Source organism: Melospiza melodia, chromosome 1 (genome assembly GCF_035770615.1).
Source record: "Melospiza melodia melodia isolate bMelMel2 chromosome 1, bMelMel2.pri, whole genome shotgun sequence".
NCBI lineage: Eukaryota > Metazoa > Chordata > Aves > Passeriformes > Passerellidae > Melospiza > Melospiza melodia.
The window spans coordinates 148,940,949-148,962,312 of record NC_086194.1 but is presented as its reverse complement, the minus strand read 5'-3'; the positions used below and the strand labels follow the sequence as shown (position 1 = coordinate 148,962,312).

The 21,364-nt window shown below is 34.7% G+C and overlaps 1 protein-coding gene across 37 annotated transcripts in view; it reads left to right on the top strand.

The window, feature by feature from the left end:
* The window catches only part of RIMS2 (regulating synaptic membrane exocytosis 2), a 444,419-nt gene that overhangs the window by 115,132 nt on the left and 307,923 nt on the right, over positions 1-21,364 (top strand). For 4 of the 37 annotated variants that reach the window (XM_063171286.1, XM_063171278.1, XM_063171428.1 and 1 more), the window contains exon 1: positions 18,769-19,308. The exons of 28 other annotated variants lie outside the window; for them this stretch is intronic. In XM_063171286.1, coding sequence (XP_063027356.1) covers positions 19,187-19,308 — 122 coding nt within the window. In that variant the 5' untranslated portion in view covers positions 18,769-19,186. Of the gene's footprint in view, positions 1-18,766; positions 19,309-21,364 lie in introns of those variants that run through there. 5 more of the 37 variants (XM_063171303.1, XM_063171417.1, XM_063171330.1 and 2 more) reach the window with 3 other exon arrangements.

Below are 21,364 nucleotides of genomic sequence, written 5' to 3'. Positions count from 1 at the left end.
GAGTGCGGTTGCTCAGGTGTTTCCATGGAAATGATATCCTCACGCGTGTGTGAGAGACCTCCAACTGCCTTGGAATTTGGCAGCCAGAGCAGTATAATCTGGCAGCTTTTCTCTGCTGCCCAGAAATGACCTCATTACGGCATTTATTCTGTGAGCTTGAAACAAGTTAGACATATATAGTATCTTTTCCATTCAGTATAAGGAAAAGTGTTTCCGTTTTTCTTTACATCTTGTATTCCCCCATATTTTATTTCTTATTTTTGGTCTTAGATGAGCGCAAATTGAATGTAATGATTCTAACATTTTTTGTTTAATGTCTTGTGCCTATGGCTGTTTGCTCTGATTTCGGCTGTTGGATTCAGTATTTAGTTGTCCTGAGTGCTCCTCAGTTACATGTATAGTGTCTGAAAAACACAAGTGGCACCCTAACCTGACATTAGAGAGCAGGAGAGACAGGCTGATTCTCTTGTGGCTCATTTTTCCCCATTAATTTTGCCAGGAAATTGGTATCATAGATAACATGATAATAAAAAAATACCAAACCCTTGTTAGCAGCAGCAATTTAACTCTGAAAGTGTTTTTATATTATATGCACACAGAAATATGGAGGTAGAGAGTAATATATGAATAAATGTATAATTGAGATATGCAATATGTATTTACCCTAAACAGACTTAAATGATAAACATGGATAATATAAAGTGATACTTTCCAACAGGATGAATGTAGGCTTTGTGCCTGAAATCAGAACTATTTTGCTGATGGTGATTACTTCTACTTGAGATATTATTTAAGTTCAGATAGTTTTTTCACTCATTTGCCTCTTCATATTTTATTTGGATAATAATACTGATGTTCCCTAATTTACATATACAAATATGCTTAGAATATTATATATATTATATGCTACTGAAGGATAGAGAGTCTTCTGAATAATTTTATTCCCTAATGCTCCTCACATATATGTTTTTTCTGGTTCTAATGGAAGGTCTAAAAGATTCCTCTGTGATGCCCATTCAAAGTCTTAGTGGTCAAATGGGCTTTTAGAGGAGAATATTGACAGTTCCGAGAAAGACTATCCCGGAATTCAACTAGGTATCTGCAGAAATTGAGTCACTAACTAGTATGTTAGACTATTTGTTTACATGAAGGAATTCTTTGAGAAAAACTTGGCCATTCAAAATGTCCAACATAATAATGAAATAAACAAAATATCTCAAGTATTTAGAAGTGGTTGTTGCTTGCCTCGCATAATCACAATAATGGAAGTATGTAAATAGAAACAAAAGTAGAAAGTGAGAACTGTATTTTCTGTCTTATTTCTCATCAGAAGGACGTTAGTTTTGACAGAAAAAAATAACTAAAAAATGTTAAAATCAATAACCACTTGTGAAAAGAAAGGTATTGCTAAGACTTTATACATTTGGGTTTTGATTTGACTATAAAGGTAAAATATATTCTTTTAGTCAAATTTTTTTACATCTTTTTGTAGCTTCCGTGGGTGTTGCAGCAATCGTTGCTTAGAAGTTGTTTAAATCAAGTGTCATATATCTTATCTTGGTCATCTGGAAACATGTTGGTCACAGAGTAAAGGGCAACATTCACTCCTTTAATCTCAAGGTCATCAATGTCCTTTCTGTCTCACTCCTTACTGTGTCTTTTCTGGTTGTGCTTTGTTGTTTTTCCATCCTTGAATAGTACTCACCATATTTTTTTTCCTGTTCTCTTTACTAGTATTGTTCTTCATTAAAATTTTATTGTTTCAACCATTAGACTACTATTCTGTTTCCTTGATGTAAGCAACAGTCCCATTTGCAATTGATAGATACCAGCATTTTTAGACAGATAGATAGGTACTTGTTTATAGCTCTTCTCTGGCTGATCTATATTTTTTTGCCTGAAGAAGACTGGAATGAATGATTTTGGATTACACATTCTCCAGGAGCATGTTTCTTATATGGGATCTATAACAGAAAAAAGCAAAATGTAAAAAAAAATTATGTTCAGAAGTAAGTTGTACTTAACAAGAGCAGAACAGTTTTCCATGACATTTTTATTTTTTCTAGTCCATATAATAGAATCATAGCATGGCTTAGACTGCAACTTTAAAATCATCTAGATCCCCCCCACCTGCCATGGGTAAGGACAGCCTCTGCTGGACCACTGCTCAAAGCCCACCCAGCCTGGCCTTGAACATTCCAGAGATGGGGCCATCCACAGTTTTTCTGGATAACCAGTTCCTGTGTGGCATTAACCTCACAGTAAAGCTTTTCTTCCTTATGTCTAGCCTATATCTACCCTCTCTCAGTTTAAATTCTTTACCACAGTGTTTACAATCTGGCCCATGGTGCTTTTACTGCTTTTTATGTAGTAAACCTGTGGGTAGGGCAGGGCCAGCAGGCACATGTGTATGATTCACTAAATGGCCACGGTGTATTTGACATTGTTTGGGGTGGGAGTAAGGGAATTTGTCCCACATGGATCTTGTGTGCTAAGGACAGTTGAACTGTGATCATATGTAGTGGTTTTCACAGACTTAACCTTGTGTGCAGGTTGTAGGAATGCTGATACAGTGTAACACCAGATTCCCTGAAAACTGCAAAATGATGTGAATCCAAGAAATGTGAAATATTATTTTAAGTAATGCATAGATTCATAAGGTCTATTCTGAGGTCTGCTGAGCACAGATGGTAGATTTGTAGCTGCAGTTCTTTGATTTGCAGATTCACGTTAATTCTGGATTAGGCCAAGGGGTCTGATTTTATTTTATTTTCATTAAGATCTTTCATGTAGTATATTGTTTCCAAGATCTACACTACTCATCATGCAATATGTGTTTTATTTCTAGCAGAAAAATAATTTGAACAGACATAATCTCTTTTTTTCAGTCGTTCTGCAGGAGGCAATTAGCTTGTGAAATGGTTGTTTTCTTCATTCCAAGCCCATGTTTATAATGCCCTATTAAAATGTGTACAACACCCTAAAATTAAAATCTGGGAAACAAGGAACCTATGAAACTTTTATTTGTCATTCTCTTTGCTTGAATTGTTAGATCTTTATGTGGTGTTGCCATACTTAGCTTTTAAAATAATTATTTTTTCCCTCTCAGTAGGATCCATTGAAAAGCCATTTCAGTAATTTTCCACATATGTACTCAGTGTTTTAAACTGTAAATATTTAGTGACATTCCAGAAGTATTGCTTCACAAACCTTTATTCTGTACATATACATAGCTCTCTAAAAGTAGTAAACGACTCATGCATCTTCCCAAAGCAAGGTTACAATGACACAGCTATTAATATATATCTGAAGCGGTGTTATGTAGTTCAGATAGATGTGGATTTTTGAGGGTTTCAAAAAATTATTATTATTTTCCCCAGTCTGTATTTTAAGAATCCAAAATGTTCTTCAAAATTTGAAAATGATGACTTTAATTTTACGATATATATTTTTCAGGCATTATATTAATGGAAGAAAAACTTCCTCAAGGATATTTTTCATGAAATTCAATGAAAAAAAGAAAATGAAAATTTTGTGAGAATGTTCATTTTAATGTGTTATGAGTCAATTTATTCCTGCTACATCTATCAGAGGCTGAGCCTTGTCACAAAGAGAGAATTGGTTCTTGGTATAGGAAAAGATCATGATCTGTAAGCTCATGATCTGAAGGAAGACTAATAAATAAAGCTGCCTGAACCCTTTTCAGATTAACTGTAAGGATATGAGATTAAATCATAAAAACCAGAACGAAAACAACAAATTGAGAGAGTGAGCAGCTGCAGAGTTGCACAACAGCGGTATTTATTTTCCAGGCCAGCAGACACAGTAAAGATATATCCTACTTCCCTCTCCCTTGTTTTCTCCTTTCAGTGATACATATGTATTTGGGGTTTATTATATTCTATCAACCCTATTACTTCAGAAAAAAAAGAGGATTTTTAGGGTGGTTTCCACACACTATATAGGAGGCTTGGAGGACGTATTTTATTCTGAGTGAGAAATGCAAACAAGAGGCTACTAGGGTCTGAAGGATTTGTGCATGTGTTCTTTATGAAATGCATACACGTGCTTCCCACATATAAAGGCTTTATTCTGTTGGGTCACCAAATAGCAGCAGCATTGAAAGTGGTTTCCTGTGTCCCTTTCCTTCCATTCTTGGGAGGAATGCCAGTATGAGCTGGCAGCGTAGGATCTGTCTTTGGGGACTGCAGCTGGGGATGTCAGGGTGTGAATAGAGAGGAAGAAAGAGACCGAAACAAGAGAGAAAAAGGAGGAGAGAGGAAAAAAGCAGGCATAAGTGAGACAAGAAACATGAAAGAGCAGCATGAATTTGAAAATGAAAATGTGTGTCCATCTGTTTCATGTTTATATCTTTTTAAAATGATTCTTCTTTAATTGCTGGATCACGAACAGCTGACACTGAGAATAGCACTGATGGTAGTTTATTGCAATTTAAAATATGACAGTGTAACATTAAAGTCAGGCAATTATACTGATATTTGAAAAGCTGAAAACTGCCCATTTCTCGAGATGATCACTATTTTTCTGCTGCAAGACTTATGACATGTCACTGTAGTGCAACCTCTGGTTTTGATTGTTTCTATTTCTGAGTACCTGAGTTGATAGATTTCTAGGCCAGATGTGTCAAAACCCCTTTACTTGGACCCGTGGAGACTAAGCATATTTGAAAGCAAAGTATTATACCTGATTTTCAAATAAAATAGAGGTATTTTAAATTTTTTAACCTATTTCTTTTAGCTTCTGGCATATTTAAATACAGTGAGAAATATTTAAATAATTATGTAGAGAATGTATTTAAATTGAGTTGGCATTCAAGAGTCAGACTGATAAAGCTGTGTGCAGATTTCAGATTTGTTCATGCTCAGACAACAGTGTCTCTAAACATTTTAGAATTCTTCATGTAAGGCATAAAAAAACTGATTTTTTTTTAGACATTTTAACTACCACAAGAGCAAAACCCCACAATTGTTGATAGGCATAATTATATTCTTTCACCTAATGAATTAGTCTAGTACTCCATACAAGAAATTTGCAGGTTGAGTTTAAAATTGAATCGGTATTCTTTTCCATGCATGACTGCAAAGGCCTCACAATGACTTTCCCTGGTGCTAGAATGGGATGCAAAGGTCTTTAGAGGTACTCTACAGTATTTTTAACATATTGACTAAATATTTAAGTTTTACAGAATTGGAAATGCATCTGAATAAGGTTTTCTTTTCATTTTCCTACTCCCAATCCAGCATTTTTTATCACTTTAGTAGTCCTTAGAGCTGTAAAGTAAAATGTCAATCTGAAAACTGCTCTCAGTAGTTTTGCTTTTGTTTCTTGTGTTTCTTGTGCTTTCATTTCGTTGTAGACTTTCTATGATTCTTGAGATAATAGTTTAGAACAAATAATAATTTAGGTTTTTCTTCACAAAACTGCTCTTCTAATTATTTAATTCATCTACACAAAGGATTATAGGTGTGGATCAGCATTTCATGGCTGTTCCAGTTTTTAGGTAGAAACTGAAGTTAAGTTGATCTGCAGTCTCAATCTCACATGACATTAAAAAATAATTTAATAATAACTATGGCCAGAGGAAGCAATTGAAATCTGTGGGAAGAGAGCCAGAGAAAGTACAGTATTTAATTATTGAGAAGAAGTACCTTGGGTCTAAGAAAGTCAGAAATCCTTCAGTGCAGAAATTTTAATTAAATAATTAGACACTTACGACAAGGATTAAGCTACACCCACTCATGAAGATGAGTAAGGATTTTGATATTTTTTGTAAGGCAAGGTCTCTGTAAGGAGTTCCTGAAGGATATTTACATTGTCCATTAACAGTCCAGATTACACATAGTGGGTACACTTTGTTTCTACCTGTCATTATTAGGTTGCGGCAGGTTGTAGCATATTCATTCTGTTCTACCTTCTGAAAAAGAGGTGTAGCTTTTTCTCTCCATTACCTTTGCAGAACTGTCTGTTTTTTGAAAAATGAAACTCCTTGTACAGTTCTTTGTCTCCTAATATTGGTTCTGTGGATCTCCTGCTGGCATGGGCAGTGTCATCTCTGACACAATGTTCAGGACGTGCAGCCACCCTGTGACTTCTGTGGGGTTTGTCTGAGCTGTGCCTTGCTTCCCTTCCTCCCCTGTTATTTTTCGAACTGATTATGATTTATTAAAATATCCCTTTTATGATTATTTTAATCAGAACCTTTATCTAGCTGTAGAACCTATACTGAGTAACATTGGACTTCCAACCAATGTCAGCTACAATTTTGGATCCTTTTATTTTTGAGAAAGATAATCTGTTTGTAAAAGAGAGAAAGAGAAAAGGAAAATTCTAGAACTGTGAGATGGCATGCAAATGGTCTGGTCCAAATGGACTGGTGCAATTTCTTTGGCTTTTCCTTTGTGTCTCTAGAAGTCACAAATGATAAAGAAATCACTTCTGTAGTGCAATTTAGTTGTCACTTATCTTTTAGATGGTAAGATTAAAAATTTTAGTACCTGTCAATCTATTTTATTAAGTCAGATTTGAGGAAAAAATGTAACAATAATGAATGTAATAGGACCAGGGTGACCATTTTTTCATAATTCAAAGTTATATTATTAAGCCATACGATTTTCTTTGTACCTTTTCTTTAGCATGATTATTCCATTTCTTTTTCTCCTCTTCTTCAAGAGAGATCCTTTCATCCCTTTGCCTACTCTGGAATGTCCTTATAGAATTATTTATTTAGTTAGTTATTTTATTAACTTATTTTTTTGTGTATCACTATCTCTTTTCCACCAGTGTGAGAAACAAAACCAAACTCTGGCTAGACATTGAAAATGGTTTCAAAGATATAGCCATGATCTTTTTTCACCCTAAAGACAGACATTCTTTTCTTCTCTATGCTGCTTCTTTTTCTTTCCCCGTGATGTAGTTCACTTCTTTTCCTCACTTCACAACCAGTAATTCTGAAATCATTCCTGAGTGTCCTTTCAGTTTCGTGGTGAACTAATTGGATACTTCTCTCCCAAGCTTTGAGAAATCATAATTTTGTGCTTTTCAGAAAAAACAGAGGTCTCCTTTCTTTACTAACAAGAATAAGACAGCCACAGACATTTTAAGGGAATAGTTGCAGCAAAGTAGTGCAGTACAATGTCATTTCCAGTTAAGAAGGAAATGTAGGTGACCTGAAGTCAGTGACTCTTAAAGTGGTGTTCTAAAATCCAGTGTAATATCTGTATATGATATGCAGTGGGTTGTGCATATGTGCAACTTGTTCTGACTTCCTGCACTATGCAACTCTGTTCCCTGTAACCATGCCCTGATGTTTTTAGAAAATGACTTCAGCAAGTGCCCGGTTCTGCAGCGCTGAGCTTCCTGAAAATGCTATTAGGGACCTCAGAAAGTCTATCATCTTCGTAGAATATCAAGAGGTTAAGATGCTCCAAACGCAGCTTTCTGGATTTCTGCTCCACTGTTTTGTCAGCTGGTATTATCTGCTTGAATTGGCCCCCAGATGTAATTTATCTGCCTAAGCAAGTTTCCATTATGCAGCATGCAATAGGATGAACCATGAACTTTGCTGCAGAAACCCCGTCTTCTTTGTAAGAAGAAAATGGCAAGAAGAAGAGTTCTTATGGTAAGGTTGTGATAGAAAGAAATGCATTTTAGCTGCAAGAAGTTACATTTGTAATGACTTTGTGAAAATACTGGACTTTAAATAAGTTCTTGATGATCACTTAAAAAAATTTTAAAAATACCTAGCAAGGCCAAGGAGAGTAAAGCAAAAAACATCTGATTTGCTTTATAATGCCAAATAAATTGCTAAGCTTCAGAAGGACATTGCATTCTAAAGTTCCAAATCAGTGCACAAACCCGATTTTTTTGAAGAGGTAGATTAATTTTAATTGAATCTTTTTGAATCTGGCATGAGGTGCTGGGCTGACAAAAAAATGACCTGCTTGAGTTGCATCTTTGTGCTGCAGTTAGAACTGTGAAAAATATTTAAGCTAGAAGAGGAGTCAAAATTAGTTCAACAATGTCAACCCTTGAATATAAGAAATTTGACAACTCAAAGATTAGTTCAGTAATTCCACCTCCTCACTAGGATGAGATAATTGTATTTTATTCCTAAAATGGACATGTAATGATTAATCTTCCTGTACCATTTATTAACAGGGTCTAGAACAAAAACTTATTCTTGAAAGAAACCAAATTTAACTTGAATATGCATTTCTTATAAAACAATGCATAATTTGGGTGCTTCTTGTGTCTCAAGTACATGCAATGAAGACTGAAGAACTGATTTTCATTTTGAAAATATATATCAATATCTGAAGCAAGAAATTTGATCTTCTGAATAAAGTAAAATTGAAGTAAAATATAATTTAATTTCTATTCAGCAGATTTTTTAATGCAGATATTCTTTCCAAAATTAGAATGTCTCTTCTAAAGACACTGAGAACCAGATTAAGAAGGAAAAGAGGAAGATATGTCACTTAAATAATGGAAAAGATAGGAATATTTAGTAGATGGAACTCAAACTCTCGAGCTTTGGATATTAAGTACAGTATTTATAGTGTCTCAACTTTTCAAAAAAATTGTTTTGGATGGTGATAAACTGCATTGCAGTAATGACTGATGCACTAACATAGATCTGGATAATTTTCACCTACTTTGCTTTACTTCTCCTTCAGGTGATTAAGAGCATATATAAGAATGTTAGTGTCCTTTTGGTAGATATTCCCAAAAGCTGTCAGTTGTTTTCAGTGTTAAGCTTGGCAAAGCCAACCAAACCAGGAGATTTTGTTCAAGAGAAGGATTTGAAATTTCACTCTCTGTGTGGCATACAGATATTTCTTTCAGAAGCACTTTTTTTTTTTCTGTCTGAAAATGAGATTTATTTAGGAATGTATTCTGTGGTATGTCACCAAGTATCATGAAACCTTACAGTTACAACAATCAATTATGAAATTAACCCCTACTCCCTTCCCAAGTGACCAATGATGCCTTTATTCCACTAAAATAGAACTTCTGTACTAAATGGAAATCTTTCCAAAGTAAAATATTTATACAGCCTTAATGCTTATAAAATCCAGGCTCCATGGCACTGTCAAAGGAATTGAATTCCAGAAGTGTGTGATCATCAGGAAAATATTCTTCTGGTTTTCCAATCAGCTGAATATAGGAGCAACCCAGGAGACCATAAATCTCATAATAACATGAAAGGAAGATAAATTAGTCTCTTTGAACTCATCCCCAAGATATGGAAGGCTCGAATTTTTAACTAGTGGACTGAGCAGCAAAAATTAATACACAATCCAGTGCATAGATGTGTTGTCATAGCCTCTGTTATACTAAATAAAAAGACTGATTTTAATCTTATTGTCATTTGGACAATGGTTTATCTTTCAGTTTGCACATATATTAGTCTTTGTTTCCATCACAGACCACCTGGACACATTGACACCCAACACAAGTTTGAACCTTTAAGGACCAAATCAGTCATCTGAAAATAGATATGGTGATAAATCTCAAGATATTTTCCAAGTGAAAAAAAGTAATTTCTAAAATTTATTAAACTCCCAAATTCATTGTGAGTGAGAAATAATTTCTGCAATGTATAACTACCATGGATTTCAGGATCAATGCAATTGTTATTTTCTTTATACAACATGGAACTTTATGATCAGCTTGCTCACCAAAAAAGCGCTGGTGTTAAGGATGTTGTAACTGTGGTAACTGTGTCTTTCATGAAGAAAACATTATCTCTTCATCTGAGTGTATATATTGGAATAATTTCTGTTGGGGGCATTTACATAGTTGATAAACATCGTTGGATTGTTGTAGGATTTACTTTTTGCTGACTGTTTGCTTAAATTTCTATAACTTGGAGAATAACGGGTATAAGTACAATCTGCCTGTGAGCACTGAAGAAATTAATTTGCACCTTAAGTACTTCATCCTGAAATGGAGAGGAAAGACAGGTGTCTGCAAACTGTTAGTGAGTGTGTATTTTCAGATCCTGTTTTTAGTATTTTACATTATTAATCATGCATAATACTTTTTTAGTAGTGTTTGAATCAACTTTTATGTTTTTGAAACATGAAAAATGATCAATTTTTATAAAAGTGGGGAACAGAAATCTCTTCTGTAGCAGATGAAATTTTCAGTGCACTGTTTCAAAAATCAATCAAATCTCTGTTCTAGGCCAGCAATTCTTGTCTAGTGAGACACATCTTATTGGTGAACCATCCAGAACTGCAAATGAGGCATAAAGCAGGATTCATGTACTATAATGAGGTGCAAGAAAATATCAATTGATTGTAAGTCAGCTGAAGGTAAAACTGGTTGAAATATACTGTTCTAAACCACATGTTCTACAAGGTGTGGCATCTACTGAATATCGAGCTTTTGCATCCTTGAGTATTGCACAGACTTCTCTACTTCTTCAACCAGTATATAGAAAATTTGATGTTCCTGTTGGAAAAGGAGCTATTGCTTTAGCGAGGGGAATGAGGTCTCACTTAGATCTTTTCTAACTCTGATTCTTTCACCTTAATAGTACCCCTTCCATACTTTTAGAAATATTATTTATATATTGTATACTACATGTATGGACATGGACAAGTGCATACATTCACACCAAAAAGGTAGGATGCTTAGCCATTTCAGTAAACTGTCAGAACTCTGGGAAAGCAGAGAACTGATTATGGAACCATAATTTGATCCAGAGTTTCAAGAAATTTATTTTGGGGAGATGTATTTCTCCTATAGGAAGCTGATCAGCCCTGCAGAAATTAAAAAAAATAGTAACATTTATGAGTTATTGTAGTAAAAAGTAGAATCATGCTCTTGCAGATTGAAGAAGTGATTTGTACATTTATTAGAAAAACAGGTTAGTTTTCTTGTTTGTCAAATGCAATTTCTGCCTCAGTAGCTCTTTATATAAATTATGTCTTAGGTCAGGATAGTTTGAAAAACCCCATTTCCCTAGATTGGAAGGCTTCTTTTTTATATGTGATATCTGCCATCAATAGGAGTTTTGCTAGAAACCGTGAAGATCCCTAAAACACCTGTGTTATATGTGGGGAAAATGCATGAGTTGGAAAAAGGGAGAGGATGCACACACCTGTATTTTTTTGGTGTCAGAACACAGCTAAGGCAGGAACTGGAAAGTGTTCTCAGATCTAGAAATAGAAATAAAACCAAAAATAAAGTAATTAGACAAGAAGAAGAACACTTCATTAATCTGGTTTTGGGTGCTCGTGCAATTTTGGGTCGCATGATTTTTCCCCCCTACATGTTCCTTTTTCTTTCTATTAATCATACAGGAAGGAAAAGGTGGCTAGCTTTCCATATTGCACTCCTTAGTCATCTACATTTAGGTGGGATGAATCTGGGTGTCTTTGTTTTTAACAATCTAAATTCAACCTCTGAATTTGCCTAAAATCAGTAACATCTTCATTTTTAAGCATAGACTTCCCTAAGCAAGGAATACTTAGAAAAGCCCAGAACTGGCAAATGAGGTAGAAGGCAGCACTGGAACTTTATTGCAGACCAAGCAAGCTGTATATATTGTGTAATATTCAGAAGAAAAAAGATATGAGGAATAATTAAAATTATACATTTTATGTAATTATTTGCAAGTATTCTATGCCTTGTCATATTTAAATAATACTTCCCATGTTGCCTTTCAGCTAATGTATTAAAGAGAATTCCACAGAGAGGTTTGAGAAGCCATAATCTATACTGAGCTAAGGAAATTGAATAAGTCAAAGTTATTCATGTTAGAGATGTCTTAAAAATAATTATACTGGGAGGTATACTCAGTTGTGAGGCGTATTTACTTATTCATTTCAAGAATTAGTACTGTTGTGGTATGGTCTATCATGATAAGTAACAATAGGTTTTCAAATTATAATTTTCCTATATCCTTTGTCTAATTTGTTTGGTTTTGTTTCCCGTCTTACTCATCCTCAAGTGCGCAATTTGTGTGTGGTCAGTGCCAGCTTTTGTATGTGTCCATACCAGCCCTAACAGTAGGATTTCCCAAGTGAACATATGGCACATTTCCTAGTATCTGTGTAAGGAACAAAGTTAGACCTACCATTGTGTTATCTGAGTTTTAAAAAATGTAGATTTGTTTTATCATTAAAAGTATTTATTGTAAGTCATCTGACATTTAACTTTCACAAGTCTTTATTTTTTCATTTCACAGATTTAAAATTTTATTTCAAAAGCTGGTTAAAAATGCAAAATATCAGCTTCCAAGTATTTTATTTGTAGAATATATGCTTTCCTAAGTAGTAAATATGCAGGCAAAAGATGATGTTTAACATGTTGGTGACTTTCTAGGAAGTTTAAAAGGCGTCCTGATCAGGGGATCATGATTATTTCTTTCATTTACTTAGACCATGATGAGGTGCAGGGAAATGGGTTGTGTCCTCACAGAACTCAGCACATCTAATAAAGGACAGCTGGCACTTTTCTACTTAGGGAGTCCTAAGCTGCCCTGGAATTTACTGTCAAGACTTCGCTTTTTGGGCTGGTGTACTTGACTTCCTTGAGAATCTATAGATTTCAAGGTTAGTTTTGTCTTTTATCAAAAAATAGACAGTTGTTTACCTTTTTTCTCTGTGTGTTGAAGACATAAGTACTGAGAATTTTCAGAGATGGGAATATCCAGATAGCTGTAAAGGTGCTAAAGGTAAACTGACAGCTTACTTTATCCTCAATGTAAGTAGGTTAATGAGAGCATCCTCCTTACCATTTTGGGTGTTGCTGTACTGAGGAGCAGAGCACAGGCTGCTTCCGCTGGCACTAGAGCAGTTCCAGTATCTGGGAACGTGCTAGAGGCGCAGTGTTGAACTGCGCTTTTGGGCCTTAATCCAAAGGCTGTTGGCATGCAGTGTTAGCCCTGATTTCACTGGAATCAGGCTACTTAACACTTAATGCTACAAGGAATGTATTTCAACAGACTTTGGAATGGCAAAGTTCTAGAATCCTACACAGCAAGTTAGGCAAGGGCTTGGGGTCCACACTTCGTGCGTGGACTACTGACATTTCTCTTACCTGCAACCTTAATCACATCACTTAAGCTTCATATCCTAGAGCATTTAATGGAGAATATGCTTACAAGGTTTGTAATAATTAACTCTTTTTTGAAACTTATTCTAAGAATAAATTATTATTATTTCATTGTTCAATATTAATGTTGGTGGAACAGGAGATAAACTTTTGTGAGTCCTTTCTGCATGGGATGCCTCTAATAGAAAATCTGATAAAAAATGAAGAAGGGAGAGTTAAATACACCTGGGAGGCAATTCCATGAGCTTCAGAATCAGTATAGCCTATAGTGGAGTATCATGTTTTTTCATCCTAATTCTTCTGTGATGTGGTGGAGGACCACAATAACTTAAGCAACTTTTCCTGTCACTTTTGATGATTCTGCCAAAGTTCAGATGGCAGTGTTGTGGCTATTTGCTGACCATGCTCTGACTGTCTTTCTGCTGTAAAAGTCAATGAGTAATGGCTCTCAGTTCTACCCACTCTTCCTCCACGCACACTGACTTGGGTCTTTGTCCTCCTGTGATGACATAAATTTTCACAGAGATTGCTGGAATTTAACTATATAAATACTTATGCCCTTTGAAATTACCCAGTCTCCTCAAGCATATTAGTCATGATGATAGATGGTAGTATCAAGGAAAAAAGGGATAAACAGACTGTCCAGATTTGAGTCTCAAATTGGTCCAAACAGTGTAAATTACACTAAAGGAAGAGTATGATTAATTTAAATGGCTACATGGGAGAATTATGAAGAGGGATACTGAGAAGAATTAAATGGAGTGCCTCAAAAAGGAAATAAAGAAATGCGAAGATGCTGAGAATAAAACACAAGAAAAAATCCCAGTATGTTATGGTGTGAGATGAGGATGAATTTACTTTTTTTTTACATTACTATACTTTAGTAGTGGATATTTTCTGTAACGAGCTTTGCTCTCTTAGCTGGAATTTCAGTATCTTCCGTTGTAGATCTGTGACCTGACTACCAAGGATTAAAATCAGTATCACTTTTCCATTCTTGATTAATGTTTAACTCAGTGAATTAAATAGTTCTTTCAATATTTAATTATTTTACGGGAGAGAGAACAGTGTCAACAGCAAAGACAAATTCCCTTAGGAATAACCAGGGGCATGTTGATAAGAACTTTGTGGGCATATTTTAGGAAGCCAGTAGAGAAACCTGGGACTCAGTTTTCCATGCTTCCTCACACTGTTCTAACGGCCCAGCTACCTGTAATAAGAAGAATGGTGCATTTTGAATGACTGCTCAGGAGCCAGCAGAACAAGAAGATTCATTTTTACAGGTCTTGGACAGAGACTGATGCTCCCCTGGAGCCTGGATTTAGGTACTTTTATCCTTTTGGGTTTGAGGCTTTATCAGCGTCCCTTTCTTTATTATTTTCTATAGTAAGTATTCAGAATACTGTCTTCTATGAGTCCTGTTGTTATGTGTTTAAATTTCTTGTTATGGATTTTGCATTAGATAAAGTTTTCATGTGAAACTGAACCTTTGAACATTGATGTGATGAAATACAAATGGATGTGTGCTTTATTCCAAAAGAAAGTCTGCTTGCATTTCACTTGTAGTAGTGAAGGGAAATGCCCATCCTTGAATGGAATTTTCAATAGTCCTTAAAATCATGTCCCACCTTGGAGCATCAGTTTGCTGACCCAAAAGGAGTGGTTTTATAAACAGTAATAATACAACACTATCTAATGTCCAAGGCCACTGTTGTTAACTTACCTCTTTGAAAAGAATTTGTTCAGAGTTTTATTCTTTTCATAATGGATGTCAGTCAAAATTTTTTGATCATGAGTATTTAACTAAGTGCTTTAATAAGGGCATATTGGAGAGCGATGGTGGTGTAATACAGGTACTTATGTGCTATTAATGACAAAGTTTTATGCAGTATCTAGATGGAAAAAACAGTAGACATTAGACTTTCTGTACATTTCAAAAACCCCAATATTATCCCCAAACTCCAATTGACTCAGCTCTACAATTTTCTTCTGCATTTCTATCAAACTATACTTACATACTATCCAGTAGATTAGAGTGGAATTGAATCCAAAATTGTTCTTGATAGTATCTTTTATCCCAGAAAAGTCTTTGTCCTGTAAGCTGTAATGTGTAGCTTTAATAAGTCTGTATGACTCTACTTTGTTTAAACTACAATGTCCTGTGAAATCTTTTTTGTATGCCTATAATAAGTGATGCATGTAAGTAATGTTTGAGATAACATATTTATACATATTTTCAACTTTCTTGTATAATAGATTTACATTTCTGAAATCTAGAATCAATTTAAGGAAGTTTAATCTTATGTTTGAAATAGAAATATTTTATATAAATTTGAGAACCTCATATTTGGGAGATTTCTAGATAACTTTTTGTCTTAAAAGCTTGTATCTGATGGACCTTTATTAAGATTCAGTTTGGCTACAGAGGCAGGTATCTGTATGGACCTCAATGTAGCTTGGCTTAATGGATCCAGTGATGCTTTCTCAGGCTTGTCTATTCATTTTGAAATAGGCTGTCAACCATGTCAGGTAGTTGTTCAGACTATCTAGTACTCATTTTTCTTTTTCTCTGCAGTATCTTTAAAGTACTTGGTCTTCATTTCCATAAAATCCTTGATAAAATTTGTGCGAAAATGAAATATATTAATATGAAACCATAAATAGCAAGAGCATGTACAAATATCTTTTTGCAAGTATAAATACACCAAATACCATGATAAAGATCACTGTCAAAATTATTTTAATGAGGCCCTCAAAGGATAGGAAATGCTAGAAACAGAAGTGTTTAAGCAGTGCTTGGCTTACCTGGTGCTCATTAAGTACACAAATAGGGGTGTTCCAAAAGAAAGAAGCCTGTGCATATCAGACATCTTTTTCTTCTAGTGTGGATATTGGAGAGTATAGACTGAGAGCCCTGAAGAACAGAAAAGGGGATCTCAAGTTAAATATCAAATAGGCAGAAAAGTAATCCCTGTCTTTTTCAACATTATTATCTGAAGCTTTTAATTTGGGAACGCTGAGGGTATAATTTCCTGAGCCTTAGAGATTACGCTGAATCACTGCCCTTCCCAACAGGAATTTTTTAGTGTAAGAAACAGTGACACATTTGAAGATCTGTAAAAGCATTGAAATATGGTAAATAGTACCTGTTCCATTTTGTTCACAAACAATGTCAATGTACAGAGAATAAATTTTATGTGTGGTTCTACTGACTTCTTTTGATTGTCAATTTCATTCTGGTTCTCAAAGGTCAGGTGCTTCAGTGGGCAGAGCCTACTTTGCTCCTGCTCCTTCATTCCATTCCCTCCAGCCTCTTGTTAGGTCTCCTTACTTCCTTGACTCTTCCCAGATGAATGATGACATTTTGGAAAAGGTGGAAGTACCTAAAAGAGATGTTAGTAGAAGTCCAGATAGTAGGGTCACTATACTACTCTAGGCCACATAATAAATACAGGAAACAATTGCTTATTGGCTAAAGGGTCTCTTGGAGTGCGTTAGAAGGGTCAGGAGAGAAAGGCGATTCTATTTTATTCGGTTCCATTCTTTTTTTTGAAATAAAAAATAGTATTTTAAATCAGTAGTACTCTAGTATTCTAGATGACCAAAAACATATGCATTTGCACAAACGCCATTTCTTTATAGCTGAATTTTCTGCTAGCAGCAACTATGAAGTATTTGCCTTAAAAGTATTCTTTACTTCTCTATGAAACATTTTACATGCATGAGCATCTGCAGGGTACTCTTTATTCCTTACTCCAAAATAAAACTTCAAAACGTAAAGTTTTAAATAAGTTTCTTTTCTCTGTAGTTTTAGGACAAATCTTAAAAAAAATAAGAAAGAGGGAAAAAAAAAAAGAGTGTATGCCCTAACTTCCATTTTAAATATCTGAGAATAAAGATGTAGAAAGATGGATGTCAAATGTTCAGCATTTTGTGTTGCAACTACAAGAGCATTTTGACTGTGATTCCCATTTATAAGGCATGCAGCAAAAGGATAATGTGCTTGAAATATATGATAAATACTGGTCTTGTACCTACTCTCTGGCCAACATTGCTTCTGAACTGTGAAGTGGTACATATTATACTGATTGGAATGACTTGAACTTTTGTGGCAAGACGACTGTTTCTTGGAGCAGATTAGAAAATTTGGGTTTTTTGGTGGAATGAATCTAAAGGCAAATTTTCTTGCATTACAAACATGAATTCTCTGTAATATAAGTAAGGTGGTTACCAAATATTACTTTTTCATTTTATTATAGTAAGATAGCCACAAATATCCATTGGTTCCTATTTTAGGATCTCAAAAGTTACCAGCTTTGGCAGACATAGAGCCTATTACTTTTATCTTAAATTGTAATACATTGCTCAAATACAAATGCTTTCATAATGCACAGTATGCTATGGACAGAAAAATAGGTATTAAAACTATTTTGGGTAGTACTTTGTAGGGTTTCACATGAGTTTTGCAAACAGATTTATTGGCAGATATTTTCATGATGTGTAAAAAAATATTTAACCTGGGTGGAAGGTGGGAGTCACAAGTATATCCCTTTTACAGGGCCCAGGAGATTAATTTGTTCCCATTTCTTTTTTTTTTTTTTTTTTTTCTTATAAAATCTGTGTTTTAGCTGCCATCATTCTGGCCAAAGAAGCCTGGATGGCTTCTTCCTCCTGAGCACATCAACACACTTGAATTAGCTGGAAAGATGCTTTTCCCCATATCATCTGAGATTCAAATTGCTTTCAGTGGAAGAGATTTAATAATAGACCTCATTTTATGTTTGTTTACTTGGAGATTTTGTAATTAGTGCTAAGATGTTAAAAGCTGTGGATAAAAAAATGAGGTATTATAAAGAAAATATTTTTAATTGTTATTTTTTGATTTGACAATGATAAACTATTTTCTGTATTGTTATGTAACATCATCCTCTGGCACAAGCACTGAAGGAAAAGAAAAAATGGTTTTTAGTCAGGGATACTTATTTTCTGTACATTTCATGGTATTCACAGTGCATACTGTGTTGCAAAAGCTCACTCTGTTCTGTTAGATGACTGATTCTGCTTCTTGCTCTTTGATATCTGATACTGCTGTGTACCAGTACACAGGCTCCTAAAATAGTGGGTTTTCCTGGAAGCAGATGGGTTTGGAGCACCCTAAGAAGTGATTGATTTTTCTCGGCTCTGTCATGGCTGATTCAGTGCAATAAACTTTTAAAAGATACTGAAGACATTTCATTTTGCAATGCAGTGCTTATATATAATGCAGCCATTCCTTTTAGTAATTGTTCAAGTTTGCATGGCAAACCATTGCCTCGATGCTGTATGTACAATCCCTGACAGAGTGGTTAGGTATAGAATGTATACTGTTTGCTTCAGCCGTGAATTGATACTACATTTAAATGTTTGCACTAAAATCCTGTTATCTCAGATACAGTCTAGCTTTTCAGATATGAGACAAAAGATCTATTGTTACAGTCTCAGTGCTACATGTTGTTTATTATGTGCAGATTTTTTTTAAAGTGGTCTTTCGGTCCTTTAGAATTGCCATTACATTATGAAAAAATTAAGAATTCTACATACATGGTCACGGATATTAGTCATTTTTACAGGGGAGGGAAGGAGGAGGGGAAGATGCAGAAATCCTCCTCCTTTTAGATAGTAGTAACAGTGTGAGGATGCCTTGTCCTCCTTTTTTTTACTTCTGAGATTTTATTGCTGGCAGCCAGATGTGCTGAAACTCCTGACGACAGCATCTATTCACTGCGTGTTTTTAATAGGCTTAGAGAAATATGAGTAGAGCACATGAAAGCAGCTCAGCTTCACACTTCAGCTGGGAATGCCCAAAAAGCTTACTGCTGTTTAGAATTCTTGCTACAGTCAGGAGAAAGCTGCTCGGGTACTAAATCTTCTACGACTGAATTAGAAGAATAATGACTGTACAATTAACTATCAGCCCCTGCTCATTTAGACACAGTTTTTACAGAGATCAGGAGAAATATGGAACTTGATTGGCATATTTGTATTTGATGGTGTGTACAAAATAGATGACTTTTAAGACAGGTGGTGAAGAAAAATAGAAGGGAAAGAAAGGGAGAAAATGCAATTTGAAACACTGCGCCAGGTCTGCAATTCTGTTTTATCTCATTTTCATGGGGTTTTCTCATCCCCTCCAAATATTTTACAAAATGATCTTTTTGGACAAACGTTGAACAACACTAGGTAAGTAGAAATGAAATATTTTTGCTTTATCATTTCTCCTTTTATGCTGATGGCAATCTATCTGCATGCTTTTCAGTGGGGTACTTTTATAACTACACTCCTAGATATTAATATTTTCATGGTAGCAGTGAGTCTGTTAGTGTTTTTATGTTTTATGTAAGGATTTACATGAGAACTCAATCTGCAGAAATAAAGCTAGCAAAGATAGAATAAAATATTTAAGATGGTTATGTATCTTTCAAGTACATTAGCTGCCATTAGAAGCTAGCATTATTAGCTGTAATCCTTAAAGCATATTAAATATTCATAAACAAATTTGTCAGAGAAAATGATTTCTATGTGGATATGGCAGTGAAAAGATTAAATGCTCAGAGATGTGTCTGTTTAACCATGCATAATTTATTGGAAGATGCAAATTAGTAGTCCTGCATACCTTTTGCAAAATAGAAAGCAGTTCCTTATTTTTAAAAGATTTAGATCCTGTATGTAATGCTTTTCAATAATGTTTTTAACTGGTCAAATTATAGCTGATTAGTGGATGCTTTGCAGCAGGTCAGTCAGCCCTGTAGGGTATCCTTTTGTGAATAGCTGTTGTTTTGTGGGAATTAGAAATGATAGGGTGAAGTTGTTGTTTATTGGTGTGAGAATTTTTGAATAGGTTTCTTAGGACTTTTGGGGGGGTAAAATGAATTAATAATGCCACATTTCTATGTCATTATTCAGTAAACATATTATAGTGCTGATGTTTAGAACTTTTTCATACTGCTATTAAATATTAAACATAAAAATATTAATAATTTTATCTAAGAGAGTGGAAGTGCAGGTCAGGAAGCAAAAGAACCCTGTAGTTTTTTATAAAGATAGTGCTCTGATGGAAACATTCTGGAAAAAGGGTGGAAGTAATAGGCAGAGACTATATCCAGCATTTTAATCTTCTTCTCTGCCTCTGTGGGAGAAATCTCTTTTAAATGGGATATAATTTCTTAACTACAGGGATATTTGCACTTGATAATTCAGAAGATGGTTATAATTTTATTTCCCATAATTTTGTTGTAAGGATTCTCTCCCTTACTGCTGATATTTCCTTTTAAAATCTGTTGATATTTATTTTATGTTACTGTTCTCAAGTTTTGTTATCTTGGTTATGAATTGCTAATTAGGTATGTAAAATTATGTAGGTAGTTTTAGCAATCATAATCACAGATATGAATTAAGGTATTTTTAGGTATATATGAAATCTGTATTCAATGAGATTGTTCTTAAATCCCTTTGGTACACTGTGAAATATTTGAAGCTCTACAAAATGGAGCAATAATTTACGTATTATCAGCTGGGATTGTAAAACTGCATATTTCCAAGTGCATAGTTTCAGGCCTGCAGCAACCAGCAAAGCCCTTAGCAACTGTTCTAATCAGCCACCATCCCAGTCCTGATTCCCTGGATCTGCTTTTGCAGATCAGAGTACATGCTTTTTGTAGATCAAGGTGCATGCTTTTTGAATTTTTTTTTAAAGATACCTGTACATGGTGGTTTTTGCTGTTTATTTTTCTTGTGAGACCTGGGCAAAAGCTGCATATAGTATCAGATAAAAAGACAGAGTTATTTTATTCATTTGCTGTGCCTTAGATTAGGAGTATATTTATTCTAGAAGACTGGCAAACAAGAAAGGATTCTTAGGAAACTGAGCCTCCTACCTAGTATGGGCTGTTTTGCTTAGGATGAGAATATTCTTGTATTTATAAGGAGCAATGTTGTGTTTTTCTAGGTATCAATGCTTTTGGCCTCAAGAAAACATTGTGCAGTTTTTAAACAATATGCAGCAGTAATTGTGAGAGACTAATCCATGTTTCTCTGTTTTCTGATAATAAAGTTATGTGAAAGTATTTTAAGGTTTTGAGTAAAAAGATTCCCTCTTTCAAAGAACTATTTGTATTTTAAATCTGATCTTGATAAAAGGTTGTTGAAGAAGTCATCTATTAGTCACTAAAAAAATCTCACTGGCATTTATTACAGAGGGTAGTCCTTTGATTGTCTTACTGCTTTAAAAAAATCTGTT